General features: G+C 36.6%; 1 protein-coding gene across 6 annotated transcripts in view; it reads left to right on the top strand.

Annotated features, from left to right (window-relative positions):
• Positions 1-17,959, top strand: part of EHBP1 (EH domain binding protein 1) — a 321,365-nt gene extending 303,406 nt beyond the window's left edge. For all 6 annotated transcript variants that reach the window (XM_073339536.1, XM_073339541.1, XM_073339540.1 and 3 more), the window contains 4 exons: positions 8,361-8,460; positions 9,681-9,754; positions 16,418-16,532; positions 16,890-17,959. In XM_073339536.1, the coding sequence (XP_073195637.1) occupies positions 8,361-8,460; positions 9,681-9,754; positions 16,418-16,532; positions 16,890-16,980 (380 nt within the window). In that variant the 3' untranslated portion in view covers positions 16,981-17,959. The remainder of the gene's footprint in view (positions 1-8,360; positions 8,461-9,680; positions 9,755-16,417; positions 16,533-16,889) is intronic.
• Positions 17,960-18,214: the final 255 nt, after the last annotated feature.

Here is an 18,214-nt window from a genome sequence, read left to right as displayed (position 1 = left end):
GATTTTGGACCTTGGTCATGGTACTGTGAATTCTTGAGTCTGTTATTTCCAGCAATACCAGACCTACTGACTGATAGAATTCCTGCCGGAGTATATTTTACTTTGTATCCTAAAGTTAAAAAGTGTCACCCCCCTACAGGATTCTGTCCAACTGTCTTCAATTGAATCTCACCTCCTGCCATCTTCATTCAGGAATCATAAACAGTCTGTCCTCCTGGTTCTTGGTCAGTGATTGCCACTTGAGTCTTCAATATGATCCTTCATAAAATGTGTAGCCTCTTGTTCAAGCCCATGCATTCTGTTTCTACTGGCTTTCTATTAAGATAATTTTCTGGTGGTCATTACATCAGCATGTAGAGTGGAGAAAATCAATGCCCTTTCATGCAATTTCGCTTTTATTATCTTTCATAATGATAGTTACACTCTGGATGGTTCCCAGTTTCAGACCCAAAATAACTCTAGGTTGCAGAGATAACAGGTCACTAGCCTTTTGTCCTTTTGTACCAATTTCATTTCAGACAAGGAGAAGGCTTGGATTTAGTGTTGTACAAGAGCTCTGTATGAGCTCAAAAGTGTCTCTCTCTCACCAGTAGAAGTTGGTCCAATAAAAGATATTACCTCCTCTACCTCATCTCTCTAAAGAGAAATCCTGGCATTTATTAGATGTGGTCAGTGCCTTGAAGTTGTATTAACACAGTTCTCAAAAGTTTCAATAAGGCTCTTCGTATGTTTTGTTTTTGCTGACTAAGAAATTACAGAAGGTTTCCTGATTGATGTTAAACTAGTTAGATATGTTCCTGCCATAAAGAAATACACATTGCTGGTCTTCTGAGGGTTGAGGCCCATTTCACTAACATTATTGTGCTTTCCTGGGATGAAATAAAGTCAGACAGAACACAGTAAATTAACTCTGCCTGGAGATCCTTGGCTACCTTTACTAGATATTATTGTGTGTATATCAGTGTCTCTTTAGAAGCTGCATTCAAACAGTGTGTCCAGAGTACATTTGTCAGAGAATGCCTCTGCCTAACTCATAGGTGCTGGAACCAGGGGTGCAGAAGGATCTCCTGGCTTGAAGTGGTTTCCATTATATACAGGGATTGCAGTTTGGTTCAGTGGCTCTCAGCACCTTCACTATGCAAATTGTTCCAGCACTCCTGGCCTAACTTGCCTTCAGTGCTTTCCCAACTAGTTCAAACTAGGAAATCCATGAGAAGCAAGAGAACTTTGTTTCCTTACTTGAAAACTGCTCTTCAAAAGGTTTGACCCCAAACTGCAACCCATCCTGTTTATCTGTTGATGGCTATTTTTGAACATTTCATAGTGAATTAGGTTAGTTTGGAGTAAGTAAGGCAGTTCTCATCTGGGGAAAGGAGGCAGGGGTTTCTACGTAGAGAGCTGAGCATCTTGATTCTAAGCTACTGGTTGTGGAAGCTATGATGGACCAGCACGTTAACTCCAGACTTGGGGAGCTTTTTGCAATAATTAAGTTTTATGGAAAAAGCACAATTTTTTTTGTTTTGTTTTTCCATTTTGAAACTCAAAATGTCATAAAAATATTTTAAGCAAAATTATGAGGTGTAGTGTTTCCAGCTGACGCCCTCAGTTGTCCTCCAGTGGTAGCTGACAATTGTGTCTTTCATTTCTAGTTTCCAATTGAGTCATATACATAACTTCTTAGTCTGCTTACCTGAATGAAATATAACTCCCTATTTTACTAAGGCATCAGAAATGCTCTACCTTTCTCCTGTGCTTACAGCATCCACTAGCAGTAGATATTTAACAGACTGACCTATGCCTTTACCTATCGCCTAGCCATGTCCAACAATACCTTTGTACTAGTTAGTTTCTCAGGTTCCCTTGACATTTTTTTCTTTTATAGTAATCCACACAAAAACATTTATCATAATGAGAAAGAGACTTCCTAGTAAATAAGCCATATTTGGCCAAGATTTTCAAAAGTAATTAGTAATTGGGGGAGAGGGGGCCTCAGATTTTGATAATCCAAATTGAGACCCCATGAAGGAGCCTGATTTTCAGAAAGTGCTGAGCACCAGATCTCTGAAAATCGGGCTCTTTTAAGGTGTCTCAAGTTTAGCATCCAGAATCACTAGTCTCTTTTCAAAATTTTGACCGCAATTCTAAGTCTGTTTGGACACAGGTAGCCAATTCTAAGCTCCTGTTAGACCTTGTCTTATTATTCCTTGCAAATAATATTTGTTAATTTAGCCCTTTCTGCTACCTTCTCTACACCTTTCATTATTTTGTATACTTTTATCACATTTCCTTTTATTCGTCTCCCCTGTGAGGTAAACAATCCCAATCTTTCCAATCTCTCTTCATATGAGAGTTTTTATGCGCCCCTAATCTTGACAGGATAAATGAAACTGTTTAAGCAGGCAAATAAGACATATTTTCAAATGAATTTCAGGATAAAATATGTGAAACTTCAGGCATTGACCAACCTTTGTAGGACTATCTGGTGGTCATGTAAACACTCTCAAATAACAACTACTATGTCTCCATAAATAGCAGTGGAGGGAAGTTGGCCAGTTTTTTCATTACTGGACTTGCTCTCGTTCACATATGCTGGCATTCTCCTGCTGGCCTCTTCACCCAAGTGTGTTGAGTGAAGAAAGCTTCTTCTATTCTTTTTAAAACTGTGTGTAAACATCAGCAAATGGCTGAAGAATGGGCTGTGTCTTAAGTAGTTCTTTTTCATGGTGTTCTGTTGAAGTAAATGGGTAGACGTGGCGTTTTCTGTGTTTAACTATTACAACGTAACACACAGAGTATGCAGTACAAATAAAATGTAAAAACAATTGCGCTTAAGGCAGCATACCTAATAATTTCCGTAAACCTGCTATTTCTCGCCAGACTGAATGTGCTGGTTTTGGACGATGGTAGAAACTTTTTATTAGTTATCTTTTGTGAGTTGTAATTAATTTTTGCAAAGCAGCTAAATATATTTAAATTTGAGGATTTCTAAATATATTTTATTTTAGTCTAGTGGCTTGTCTTGACAAATTTATGATGGCTTAATGTGTAAAGGATGTAGTGTGTCCGTCCATTTACACAGTAAACTAGTCTTGCCCCTACATGTTGCTACTTTTTCTCCCATTTAAGTAGTGCTCATAATGTTTTGTAGCACTTTCTTCTCTGTTTTCTTAGCAGTGTGCAGTCATACTACGTTAATCCATGTTTGGTTTATCTAAATGTCTTACTGCCCAAAAGGTTTAAATGGTTATAAGCTACATGGTACATATATGTGCTATTCACTGGATGATATTGAAGTGTTTGGTTTGGGATTTTGTTTGTTTGTTTGTTTAGCAGGGAAAAACTGGTGCTTTCAAATTGATTCAGCCTAACCATTTATCAGACTACTATTTATTAAAATGTTTAACAAGGAATCAGCATATGAGTTACCCATGAGTAACCCCTGTAGTATTTAATGGAAATGATATTTTATAAACCCATGTTCAAGTTCTACAACATAAAAGTATACTGCTTATTCATTTGCACTGTCCTCCAAAAATTGTAATGGATTTGTAGTTCAGAAATGGTACAGATGAAAGAAGAAAAAGGCCTCAATCATTATTAAATAGCAGCAATTGAAATAATAATTTGATGCATGAGATTAACCAAAAGATGTAAGCCATTTTGCGGAGGGCGGGGGGGGGGGGGAAGGTGACGGGGGGGGTAATGGGGGGAGGGAAGAGAGGGTCATCCAAATCCTGGCTTGTTGGACAAAATCATTGAACTTTTTGCTACAGCCTTTATTCAGTCTCATTCAGGAGATATTACAGTGCACTGCAGAACCAAAACTTAAGTCAATGGGAATTGCCTGTATGTTTCTGAGGGTGGAATTTGGGCCTTAACTGTTCCAATCTTGGTATCGTGATCATTCCTAATCACTGAGGAGGGATCTGGTAGATGTCAAGTGAAGAGAAGAATAGAACATGCATCCTTCACCACTCAAGCCAAACAATGAAAGAAGAATATGGTGATGTGAGAGAATTCTCCTTGATTCCTAGGGGGAAATAAAACAGAAATTTGATTTAAAAAATAAAGAAACTAGAAAAACATTACCAAAAATTCTCATCACAGATTGTCCACTAATAAAATATGGTATTACAAGGCTGTTATGTTAGTTTTTCTTGTTGCATCTTTCCATCACTTACTCTGCATTTTGAATGTATGTGATGCTTGCAGCACTAAAGAGTGTTAAAATAAGACTTTTTTCCAGGAGTCATTATATTGTATCTATAGGATAAAAAGGTATAGCCATAATTATGTGTTACAAAGAATACATTCTGTTAGATAGTTAACCAGGTGAGGTTAAACAAAATAAGATGAATTCTGGGCTTTTTAGAATACTGACAGTCTTCATTTTAAGCTACAACCTAAAGTGCTTTATCCTGATATTAGGTATTGTGGCAGAAGCTAAAACTGCCTTTTTCTCTTAACTGTGCCAGAATACAACCTCCTTTTCTTTTTGCGCTAACAAGACTGCTTTACCACCACAGCCCACTCTAAGTAATTAAATCAATCCTTTGTACTTACCGTATTCTCCTCTAGTGACGGTACTAGATCTGATTATATGCTTCATGCATATTCAAAGTACGGCACTGACAGCTCTTTAATGAGCTCTTACTTAATCAGTATGAACAATGTTCATCTTGTTCTTTTTTTCCTCATACATTAGAGCTAGGAACAGTTGGGGAAAAAATGAAACATCCAGCATTCATTTGAAAAATATATTGTACTTTGAAAAGTGTCTAAGCTGGGGAAGTTGCATTCTGCCCTTTAAAAGTCTGATGGACAAATTGGATTACTAGTATTGGATTAAATAACAAATGGTTAGAGGAGAAATGAGAAAAGCTCGCTGTGATCACAGGCTTTAATATTTTTTGTTACTTATAAAGCTGAAGGGGTCTTTAACCAGTTATTAAAGTCAGGATTAATATGTAATGGTCCAACTTACTAGCATTAAAAGGGTTTGAATTTTTTTTCTTAAAAAAAATTAAAACAATGGTGTAATGCATGTATTATAGAAAAAAAACAATTTTAAGTTGAAGATCTGTGGGCTATTTATAGATTTCCATCATCTTGTACTGGCTCAGATAAAGGGTTTGCACACACAGTATCGATTTGTTCTAGGACATGTTTTTCACTTCATTTAAATAATCTGTGTTGTATTGTTTCTCCAGAGAGCAAAGCGGATATTTTCACATTTTGAATTTTTAAACATTTGTACTTGAATGATTTCAGTAATCATTTGAACTTGGAAAATAAACACATAGCAGTTGAACAGTTTTACTAAGTGGAAGTGTGAAATTAGTTGTGGATGAGGAAAATCCTTGTTTTTGTTTTTATTTAGAAATAGTAAGTATAAATTTAACTTTCAGATATCACTGCTGCATCAGCATTTCAGCATTCAATTTTCTTCACTGAAAGTGTTTTATATACACTCTCTATTGAAGAAAACAGTGTGAAATTGAGTAAACTATCTAGTAGTACTATGTTGCTTGAGAGTAGCAATTTTAAAATTATTTATGTTGTCATGTATCTTACCTTGCTCGTATTTAAGTTGTATGTACAAGAATTTAAAAGCCCTTGGTCAAAAAAATAAGATACCCCAATCTATTGCTGTTAATATTGCACACATGTGTCATTTCACTGATCAAAAAGGCCTTCACTGGGCTACAATTGGCCTTTTTCCAAATTGCAAGCTTTTTCTCAGCTTTTTCTTTTTACTCTTTCTTCTTTTGTTGCTGCCCTGGGATTTGTGCCTATCGCAGCCGATATCACATGACCAGTGTCAGGGCATCACATGGTCCAAAAGGAATACAAAAACAGCTGCCCTAAAAGACAGATTAAAAATACTGTAAAACAGTAAAGACTTTGTTGACTCACTTTAAAAAAAACCTGTGACTACTTCATACAATAAAATGTAAGCATAAAAATATTGAAGATGTGCAATCTGTTTTCGTTAGGCTCCAAATTGACAAATACAGCTTTTCCCTAGATTTATTTGAATATATGCTGTCGTTCACTTCATTTTACTTTTAGAAGGAGAAAATCTACATTAGTAGCTGGTCTAAATTGGTGAAGCTCCATTGAATGTCTCTCTGTCCCCATTTTCTGTTTGTTGAAAATGGTTTGCAGACTCATCCATTAGAATGGTATTGTGGTGTAATATATTTGTGATAGCATCTTTCATCCAAAGATCCCAGAGCCCTTTACAAACAATGAATTAATCAATTAAATGTTGTCATCTGTGTAACTAGTTATTAGAATTTTTTTACCTGCATGCTAAAGGGGGAATCAAATTTCATGCTGGTGGGCACAGATTGATTGTTTGTAGGGATAAGAAAGTAATCCCCCATGCTCCTGCCCACCATAAAAAGAAAGTGAGCTGACTCAGTGCAGTTCAGGGGAAGGATATATTGAGTACAGTCTAAGTCTTGCAGCAGGAACCCCCACTAGCTGGGCCAATGCGACAATTCCTCTGATCTTTAATTTGTTATTAAAAACATCCTTATTGTCTCAAAACTCTCTAGAGGGAATTCTGAGCCGTAAAACAGTACTGTAAATGCAGTACAGCGATGGCCTCATGCCGCCCTGCAGAAAAACCCAGGAGAGGAGGTTTTGAGGGAGGAAATCTCTACAAGACAAAGTTACTCCCCTTTTGTTCCCACAGACTGACACTTCCCCTCTTTGCTAAGAAAAAACTGCTGGGGCATCCCACCCTAGGGATCTGTGGGAGGTAGGGGACATGCCCTTCCGCCCCCAGCAAACCCTGGACCGGACCAGCCTGGCTCCAGTGCAGGAGCATTCACAAGGAACTACTTTTAAGTTACAGGGAGGTACCCAGAGAAAAAGATAATAGAACTCAGTCTGTATTACCGTTTCTGTTTAAACAACATGGAGCCATAGGGAGCCAATATGTGTCCCCATCAGCCTTGTCCCTGATTAGTCCACTCTTCTTCCTGTGTGGATTCCAGATCCATTGGGCTGCATGGGGGAAAGGCAAACAGTGTCATGGAGGCAGCTGGCCTTCCTTTCCGTGCAGCAGGGGAATAGCCATGGGAAAAGGGCAGCTCCTTGCACAGATCTGGCTCCAAGCATTTGCGTATGATTTGGGAATGTTTGTAAGACAGGCCGTGATGCTGAAGAATCAGCTGTGATGCAAATGTTAACACCCAAAAATTGGGGGTTTCCTCTTAGAACAAAAGCTCACTGCGTTTTTTGGTACATTACCAGCTTCTGATGTAAGCAAGCTTCCTCACCACAACTAGTGCCCCGTTACTGGATATTAATATAATGATACCTTCCCCTCATATATAGTATCTTTCCTCAAAGATTTTAAAGCACTTTACAAACATAATGAATTAATCCTCAACACGCATATGAGGTAGGTGTTATCCTTATACTAGAAATGGGAAACTGTGAGATACAGGCCCAAGGTCACAGAGTGGCAGAGCTGGGAAAAAGACCCCTGAATTTCTGACTTTATTCTTTTACTGTAGCCACTGGGCAAAGCTTCTTCCCAAATTATGCATTTCTTAAGGTTAAAATTCATTAGATTTACATGCCGGTAACATGTATATAAAGACTTGTCTCTCCTTCCACTTAATGTTGAGAAAGACAGGGGCTGATTGGTTGCCACAAATGGAGGCTGCGTATATTTGTGCAGATGTCATGACTCCAGTACCCTCGGCAACTGAGTCCCAATCCAATTCCTGTTAAAATCAATGGAGAGACTCCCTTTGACTTCAGTGAGGACTGAATCAGGGCCCCAATGCGGAGAAGCTATGTCAGCTATCTGAAATAGCAGCCATAAGGGTAGGGAGGCTGGCCAGCAGCCCAGCACACTGGCCAAGGGTTGTGGGCGGGATTTCACCTCCCCAGCTACTCTGTGCATTCCATCCACGTGGAGCCTGAATACTCTGGGTTTTTGTGGATGCAGTTAATTTCACCCATCGTAATGTTTTGTTGTTTTTCCACCTCTTGTATAATCGTATTATCTCTGGGGAGGGTTTAAAGGTAGAACTCTTTTTCTTCCAAATGTACTTAGTGTTAATATGATCTATGAGTACATTAAGAGGCACTAAAATATATATGCTGAAGAATATCAGCTTTAAAAGATTGACTTGTGATAGTTCAACAGTGTTAGGCTGCCGGTCTTGAAGTCTAATCTTTTGTTATTGTTCACATTTGAAAAATTACCTTTTAATGCCCATTAACATGAGAGATCTCATGTTCCAAAAACTGATACTAAATGTTCCAAAAACTGATACTGATACTTGTCCAGCTTGTGAAAAGTCTCATAAATAACAAATGTGCTTATTTTATAGGACGGAACACAGAAGAAGAAGAAGCTATGATGCAGGAATGGTTCATGTTGGTTAATAAGAAAAATGCCTTGATAAGAAGAATGAATCAGCTTTCTCTTCTGTAAGTATGGATGGCTGAGCTTGTTCCAAGAGGTTGATTTATCAGTATGTTCACTTAGAATATAGATGCTAAACTTTTTTGCTTTATTTCCATTAGACTTCAGAATTTTCCTCAAAGATGCAAAGTATGTGTGATTTGTGTACATATCAAGTAATTTGTTTTTCTCATATTTCAGACATGAAAATGCAAAGCATGCAATGATGCAATATTAGTGAGAGCTGTGAAAAAATATGAAATAGCAAGTGCATTTATATGTTCAAAGTCAAAAACAGTAGAATAAAATTACTTTCTAGAAATTTGAAAATATACTTGAATTGTACTTGAAATATAACATACAAATTTTATTTTCAGGGAAAACTTTAATTTAAAGTTGATATTTGCTCTAGTCAGTAATATTAGATCATTCACTAGTTTAGCAATGTTGGAGTGTGGGAAAAAACATATTAGTGAACCTCACGTGAAGCAATGTTACCACAGACAATGCAGAGCAAGTTTTGTGTAATAAAGACATGTAAACCTTCTTCAGAAACGGGCAAAACTGGCACAGTTATTAGGAGCATAGAGGATGAGAGAAAGCATAAATACCATTCATTATTAGACTGGCATTTGGCCTGTTGAGGTCGTCATTTCTTGTTTAGTTTTTCTCAGTTTACTGATGATTTTCTTTTAGTATGCCACCTAGTGTAGATATATGCATGCTTCCTTTATAACATAGTGAAATGAGTTGTACGTTTACGAATTTCTTTCTATGTCTGAACTTGATAGAAGATTCCACCTTAAAATATTAAGCTCTCTAATCCTGGGTCTAATTTTCTGTATTCGTTAGGTCAGAATTTACATGGGATAATACTTTAAGTGTTCATACTATCTTGGTGAATTGTTTGAATCTGGAATTTGTTCTTTAGATAGGAGAGAATATGTTATACTTAGGACATAGCACAACAGCTGCTCCAAGGATGAATATTTACTAATTATGTACAATAGTACAAGGAAGTTAAACTAAATCCAGAAAAACAGACGTTACAGAAAAGGAAAAAAGCATCATTACTGAATATTCTACCTGAGGACGGTTTTAAGTTTGTGTATCATTTGTTTGGAGTAGCTTAAAGTTGAAGAGAAAAGTCAGTTATGAGTCCTAAAATCAATGTAAGTTAAAGGTTCTTTTAAGTGTTTAATGATTTAGTAATTAACATATTGATGAACTTTTGCAACTTGCCTAGGGAAAAAGAACATGACCTAGAAAGGCGGTACGAACTGCTGAACCGAGAGTTAAGAGCAATGCTTGCTATCGAAGGTAAGCAATATTAACAAATGAAATTACTTAACAGGAAGACCAATAAGAAGGCCCACCTGAGAATGGAGTCAGCTATCCCATAATTCAAAATTATAGTGTGCAATAGATACTGTAGGTCTTTACTCATATCCATAAATTATATGCAAAGAAATTGTTTCAAGCATTGGATTCAGAAAGCAAGATCAGAAACATGATCAGAAACTAAAATATATTTGAAAAAGCATTGGCGGGGGGGGGAAGCACAATGTATTTTTACATTTTATTTATTGTTTTTGTTACACCAAAGTAATTTTAGTTTTGATGCAGTGATGTTGCTTATCATAAAGGGATGACTCACATACATGAGATTCCTTATTTCTACATTTTAAATATTTTTATAGCAATATTTCCACTGTGGAAACAAATCTCTTCAGTCTTCATGATAACATATTATACACGTGTCAAGTAAATATTTCCTCACACAGAACATCAGGGTTAGTGCAATCCATTGCACATATTTTCTTCATTCTCTGTAGCTCTCTAGAGTCTAGTCACCTTACCTGAATGAAAACTCATGGAAAGATTGACATGGGGATAAGTGAAACAATTTCATACTTTCCATAATGATTTTAAATGAATTTGTACAGTAATCCTAAGGAGGATTCATAATAAATATAAATATCCAGATAGCTTAAACTGTTGCTTACATTATATTGTTATTTAAATATCTTAAGTGTTTTATAATGCTGCTCTACGTATACCTCTCAGTCACAAATGCTGACTTGTAGTTCAAAGATGTTTGCTTAAAAGTTAATCCTTTGGGCTCTGTAAAATGGACCTTTTGTCTAATCAATGCAAATTGATTTTGCTATTCTATATTGACCTCTTAGCCCTTTGACTGTCCATGGTAATTTCTTTCTTCACCTGATAAGGTACCTGATCCATAATAAATCAATTCTAATTAGTTTGGAGACTTCACTGGAAGCATAAGTTTGTAGGAGAAAGACATGGGTTGTCAGGTAGCTTTTTCATATCTATCTGTCTGTTACTATATTCTTGGGTAAGGCTCAGTGCACCATACTCTTGAATAAAACCTGAGTTCAAAAATGTATACTGAGGTAACAGTTAATTAGAAATTAAATATTTAAAACAGATTAAAATCCTTTTTAACAAAAAATAAGTATTGGGCATAAATTATACAGTAATGTCCCTTAATTATTTTTATCGTGGGCACTTCAAACCTAAGATCTTTGAATGCCTTACAGAATATGACAAATCACACATATACCTTAATAAAATAAAATTAAAAATAGCAAAACATCAGACATCGGAAAGATCAGATCTACTTGTTAAGTTAATAATGATGAAATATACAGGATTTTTCAAGAAAAACAATATGTTTGTTTACACTACTCTTATTATGTTTTAAAATTTTGAATTGTATTAAGATTATTGTTCTCTTAGGAACTTTTTAAAGAAGGAGTTATCCAGATACGATGATTGAGGCTATAAGTATGTTACAAGATGCTGAAATATAGTTTTGAAAAATGGACTCTGGGTGTATATGTAGGTGCTTTCAAGCTTTTCGTGTCTGATTTATGCTTGATTTCAAATATTAATTAAGAGATTTTTAAAATAACACAAAACGGATCTGTGTAGTAAGGTTGACTGTAGAAGAAATTAGAAAGTTAAATAGGCTAAATGAGGAGTTCAAGGCAGTATGTATCAGAGAGGCTAATGAACAGTTGGTGCCATATAAAAGATGTGAAAGGACAAATCTAACACGTGTACAGATATTCCCACTCCAAAACATATGGACACTAAAAAATAGCAGGGTGGTTTCTGTTGGTATGTTTGTTTATTTAAAGTGATTGTTAGTAGCAATGTTCTGATTCATACTGGTACTTTAAAAAACAAGTCTTTGAGAGGTGATAATTACTGTTTTGGTGAATTGCTCTAACTCTTCCACCCGTGACTCTGCTGTTTAAAAATCTATCAAACAATTTACTTAGCTAGTTGATGACAGGGGAAAAAGAGACTTGCAAAAGGTAGCAGCCTGCTGATTGTAGATAAAGGCAGTTTATTGGCCATCGGCCTGCCCTGCTAGTCTGAGCAGTGTGTGGGCAGTACTGTAGTTTAGAGGTGCTGACCGTTATAGTGTTCAGTGATGTGGAGACAGTGTCCTCTTAGCCAACTGTTAAAATGGATGCATATGCAGTTGAATAGCCTTTTGGAGTGTTAAAAGCACTTCACACAGAACACATGAATGGCCAACAGCGGTAAAAAGAGGAATACTTTTTTTTCCCCATTTAGCAGCAGAGATAAGAAAAGGAGAGTAAAGTACTGGCTGCTTATAGCAACAAGCTATTCATATCGTTACAAGTGAATTTGCTGCTGAAAATGCTCATCCGGAGAAGGGTCTGAAATAGTTCTAAAGAATCATAATACGCTGAAGGATATATCCCCTACTTGGTTTGTTTTAGCATGGGCAAATGAGAACACACGGCATGTGTTTGTCTCACGTAAACAAGGTACGCATTTCAGAGCTTGGATTTTTCTGCATCCAAAGCTGAGTAGCAGGATACCTTAGACTTAAACACACTTCAGTTACCTTCCCCTTTTTCCCCCAGATTTAATGCCTCCTTAGAAAAGATAAGTTCATTTTTCCACACCTTGGGGTAGTGTGTTCATTTTCTGCCCAAGAAATGGATCTTCTTTAGGATTTTGTACATCTTGATTTATTCTTGGCTTATAGTTTGAAGTGGGTGCTCTTCTAAAAGGATTTATGCATAGGTTCACTATTTTTGTAGTTATGGTTTATATGATAAGCTTTTTATATTTAAAATCAATATGTAATCCTGTGGAGGAGCTTATCCCCTAAAACCCCATTTGTAAATCTATTTTAGCTTTGTTACACAGCACAGCCACAGTATTCCATAGATTGATTAGGTTCAGCAGTAGAATCCTATCAAATGGCCTGCTCTGATGATGATGCAAACTCTTTCAGGATTGCTAGTTGACTGGAACTAAAGATAAGACTTGACTGCAATCCCCCAATGTGCTCTTTACAAAACTAGTGTTAATTTTCATCCAAGTGCTAGGCTTATTTATTATAGTGGCAAGGTTGAAGGTTTTACTAGAAGAACTTTAGACCGTTTCTATTACAGTGTTTCTATTGGAATAGTCTGCCTGTTGTCTCAAAGTAATTATCAGTTTAAGCAACTAAAATGAAGACAATGTAAACTCCACGCAGATGAATAATTGAAAACATTTGGATTTCATTCTGAATTTAACAAACTATGTAATTTGAAACTGCACAATGCAAGAGACTGCATGGGGTCCTTTTAGCTCATATACAGCATCAGAGCTTTCTCCTATTTTTATCCAGAGTGTAGCTTTTATAACAGTATTATTCTGGAATCTTCACATTAATCACAGTCTATATTGTAGTTTCCCAAAGCTGTAGTCAGTGCTGGTAACTATATATAACACGTGTGCTAGATAATCCTGTCTTAAAATTTACAACAGGTAGAAGCCAAACTTGCATGCTGTTGCTTTTTAAATATATTGACATTTGTGTTCTCTCTGAAAGCTGTTTTACTGGGGGAGGTATGTTCAGTCGGATATTTTACTGTGTAAAACAAGCTCCTAGTTTAATATTATATAAAATAAATATTGACCAAATATTGTCCAAAAACTCCTCCCTTCCTAACAAACTGATATTTATTTGTCTGCACTTCTAAGAGGGAAATTAAGTTTTTCTCCTTTCCGAAGAAATGTATACAAGTTAATTAAGCTAACTCAACAAAGCAATTGTGTACTTGTGCTAATGAACCTTTGCATGGCATCCTCACAAACAACACTACTATCTACTGTAACAACAGCAACAACAAAAATCGGTTTCATTCTAGGTCTGAGTGTCCCGTAAGACGTTATTTACCATACATTGCTGTGAGCTGTGTCTACTATATCAATATCTATAGGTAGGAATGTTACAGAGGAAAAAGTAGTTCATACCAAACCTCCAGTTCTAATATAATTCTAAAATATTTTGGCTCCTGTCTGCACACATAAGATGTTACAGAAAATTGCTTCTAACATTCAGAAAAATGAGAGTGTTTTAAAAAGCTGAAACTGCCAACCAAGACAAAACTGCAAAGTATTAGATAGCTCAAACCCATGTAGAAATGGTGCTTTTCAGATCCTTCCTTAATTTATCAGGCTCTTCAGGTGTCAAAATATTGGAGAAACCTTGAGATCAGCAAGATTGTAGTGAGAAGCACGGGTAGTGTGGCTCGAAGTTGTACACGGTTTGGAGGGCATGTGAACAGGCAGGGAATTTTGAACTACGTCTTTTTTTCCTTGTTTCTAGTCAGATCACTGACGTATGACATACACTTGTGAGCCTGGTTTGTTTCAGTGAGTTGAAATCACTTAAGCTGGCACTTAATTTTTACATGTAATACCATGTGATTTCACGAAGAGCCTGTTCTGAGTTCGAGCCATAGCAGGCAGGATTTTTTAACAAGTTGAACTGAAGCAGCACGTCCTGTAACATGCCAGACTAGGAAAGGGCAAATATCAATGGAAATCAAGAGAGTATGTTCTACATTAGCAACTAAAAGACAGCTTTGGGGGGCACCATGTTTGGGCTGGGCTGAAGGTGAGGACGATAAATTACAAGACAAATTGATTTGGTTACCACCTGGAAAATTAGCTTCCATAAGTATGAGGGATCAGAAACAGCCCATTTAAAAATAGCAATGAGAACCATCTGCAGGTCTCCTGCCATGTAAATGTGTTGGAAGGGGACAAAGTGTCACTATATCAAGTTCTTGCTCATTTATGAAACGCTATTATGTACATTTGCTTATGTCAAATGTATATATACACATCTGTTTGTATTTTCTGTGTGTGCATGTCCGTATATGCATGTACACCTATGTTGGTTTATGGATACATGTCCACAGACAGAAGGCAAGAGAACGATAAAAGTGGTTACACATTCCTGGCTTTTTGCTGCTGTTCTAACCTTTATTGCATGATGATGCATCTAATTTTTAATTTGTAAATACAAGACTGAATTCCCTCTAGCACCACTTGCTTTCATAAAGCTTCTGAGCAGTTTGCTGTCTTGAATAAATTTTGCTTTGGAGGGAGGTCAGGGGGATTTGAACCAGCACATTCTTGTGTGGTTTGTGAAGATTCACATGGTAACCATTGGTGTGCATTGTTAGGTTTATCTGAATAAGCACCAGCCATGTGAGTTTTAACATGATTGCCCAGGGCAATAGAGAGAGAAGAGAGAAATCCAAAAGGATTGCACACTCTCTTTCCTCTATTTTTTGGAAAGTGCACAGAGGGGAGGACACTGCTTGAGTCGGTGGTTATGGACATTTTTAAGCTGGTGTCCTGTTTCCCTCCTGCTCTTCAATTGTTCTGCTATCTCCCTCATCATCTACTTCTCCTTCTTTTCATTGTTTACTTTCCTAATGAGGGAGGCGGGGTAGACTGGTGGCTTGATTGACAGCTACAAGCCCTTACAGTCTGGCTAGAGAGCAGTTGGCTTGGACTTCAGGCATGCTCCAATCTTAAATTTGCCTTCTTTTTATGAAATGCAGATACGGTTCTGTTAAAAGAGGGACAGAGACCATGCAAGGGAAGCATATGGGTTCAAAAATGTTCCTTTGGAGTCCTCTGGATGTAAGCATGCACAAGATTAGTGCAATGGAGAGTGATTAGACATTATCCAGTCTTGTGCAACTAAATAATTTCAGAATCAGATCTGTAATTGTCATTTAGCAAAGAGCCTTGGATTTAGCCATCATGCAAACAATCAGACTGGTTACATTGCTGTGGAGAGGGGTGCTATGTAATATTGTCTACCAAATGTATTTTTACTTCAGAGAAAAATGCTAATTAACTGACACCTACTTTTAAAGTTATTGTGAAGCATATGGTGCCCAGTGTGAGATACTTCCAACTGCTAAGATATACCAAGCAAGAAATTAGCAAAGAATAAGCTATGTGGGCAGAGATGGAGTTAGATTCTAGATTAGGAAAAGTTCTTATAATATTTTTTTGGTTCTGTGAATTTTGCCAGTTTCAGAAACAAGTGTGCCCCTCCCCCCACCCAGTATATTCACAGAAAACAAGGCCAGAGCGAAAGATCTCTAGAATAAGATAAAACCAAACAATAAATGGGAAAAAAAGAAAATGAAGAAGATGATTCCATTTGTTTCTGTTTTTTAAAAATTGCTATTTATAAACTGATTCCAGTCTGTCCAGGCCTTGGTTAAAAGTTCTGTGAGAGATTTAGAAATTAGGCATCTTGGAATAATATCACCAAATCTAGTACAGACGTTAGTTGTTTAAGTAGCAATGTATACATTTATGGCAGTGAATTACCAAATAATGCATGAAGTCAAATACAGATCTTCAATAACGTGACGTTTTTGATTTACACAAATTCACGCAAATGTGAAATGTGATCCCTGCTTAAAAGTTCCACACCACTTTCGGGTCAAGGAAATTAATAATCTTTTTTTTTTTATTGCTAAAACCAAAGATCTGACACCCATTTATTTAAATCATGCAGAAGTTAAGGCCAAAAAGATTTTAAACCACACATTTGGGGGTGGGGGGTTGTTATTGTTATTGAATGTATTTGTATATTGTTTTCAGATTGGCAAAAGACTGAGGCCCAGAAAAGGCGAGAGCAGCTTTTGCTGGATGAACTTGTTATTCTCGTTAATAAACGTGATGCCCTGGTCAGAGATTTGGATGCCCAAGAAAAACAGTAAGTATGATGTGTTCTTTTTTAAACCCTCTAGAGACATTTTGACTTTTCTGTGAATGGATCTGCTTTGTCTCTATCGTCCAGACAGTAAAAGTTTGAGGAAAGTTCAGTAACAAAGGCAGCATGTTCTCTGGTGATCAAGAGTGAAACATGAACTCGGGGATTGGTAGTGATGATCCATTTTAAAGAAAATCAGACCATCACTAGAGCCCGATCCTCACACTAATGGTGCTATCACATCTAACTCTAGAGTGGTGCTCAATATCCAAATCCCTTTGGCAAATTAGCCTGTAAAGAAGAACTGTGTGACCTTAGATAGAAAATGGACAATAATTGTATCTTGGGGTTGTTTTTCAGGGCTGAAGAAGAAGATGAACATTTGGAAAGAACTCTTGAACAAAACAAAGGCAAGATGGCCAAGAAAGAAGAGAAATGTGTCCTTCAGTGACTGGCCTTCCTGGAACAGATGCAGCTGCATTTTGTAGTCCAGACCTTTCTTACATTTTTAAAATACTGACCCCAAGACTGAAAAAAACCATATTACACGTCAATATTTAAAAAAAAATAAAACTTTTGCCCTTTCGTTAGGCCAGCTCTATACTGCGTTGTTTTCTGGATTTGTTATTTTTTTCCACTCAAGCAATATTATTCCAAACTAGCTTTGTACTATGATTTATTTGTGAGCTTAGTCATCATGTTGAAATTCCGTTAAATACATTTGCACAGAAACGTTGTGGTGGTGGTGGTGATATCAGAAATGTTTAAGAGAAAAAAATATGTCTGTCTGGATTTCTTTAGCTGGAGGAGGAATGAATTTTGAAATAAATATGTTTTTGTTGTAATAGGATTATAGAGGGGAAAATAGAAAACTAAAATCATGCTGAATGATTTCATCTAGTCCTGCCATATGTAATACTTAATAAGCTGTCTAAATTTTATAGTTAGATCTGACTCAATCCAGTTATTAAAATGTGCTATATTTACCAGTGTTTATTTCAGCAGCATTTTACATTTTATTGTATGTATAATATACATTTAAGACTGTCTGATTTGCTCAGAGACTAGTTCTTTAACATATGGTTTGAAAAGAGCCTTGTGATCTGAAGATGTGATGTGAGATGGGGCTAATTGAAGTGCATCAGTTTACAGAAACATTTTGTCATTAAAGGCTATGCCATTTTTTATAATTATTTATTACATCTAGTTTTGTTCCCTTCTCCAATTTGTGGGATCTCTGCATTGGCTCCAGAACCTGTTCATATTTATTCTGTACCTATTAAAGTCTGATTTTGCCATTGTGTGCAAACCCCTCCCAGTTCATGTTCCCTTGGCTTACAGCGCTCTCATTTTTGTGAAAACTGTTTATTTATTACAAGACTGAGTCATATATAAATTTTCAATAAAAGCTGAATCTTTCTTACCGTTAACTGCTGCTGTCCTCTCTTCCCAGTGTGAAAAGTTTATTACTTCTGATTGTTTGGAGGGGGAGGGAGCTGGGGAAAGGTTAGTTAAGTTTTAAAATGAATTTGTAAAATATCTGCAAATGCAACAGCTCCCTACCTGAAACTGAACGGTCTAGCTACCAAAGATTCTCCTTCAGACACAAAAATAAGAGTTTTGGGGGGAAATTAAAAAGCAATGGAAGTGATATTTATTTTTAAAACTTTCCCAGGTCTAAGCAA

The sequence above is a fragment of the Lepidochelys kempii genome, chromosome 3, assembly GCF_965140265.1.
Source record: "Lepidochelys kempii isolate rLepKem1 chromosome 3, rLepKem1.hap2, whole genome shotgun sequence".
In the NCBI taxonomy this organism is placed as follows: domain Eukaryota; kingdom Metazoa; phylum Chordata; order Testudines; family Cheloniidae; genus Lepidochelys; species Lepidochelys kempii.
The sequence above is the reverse complement of the archived record's forward strand: the minus strand, read 5'-3'. Positions and strand labels throughout refer to the sequence as shown.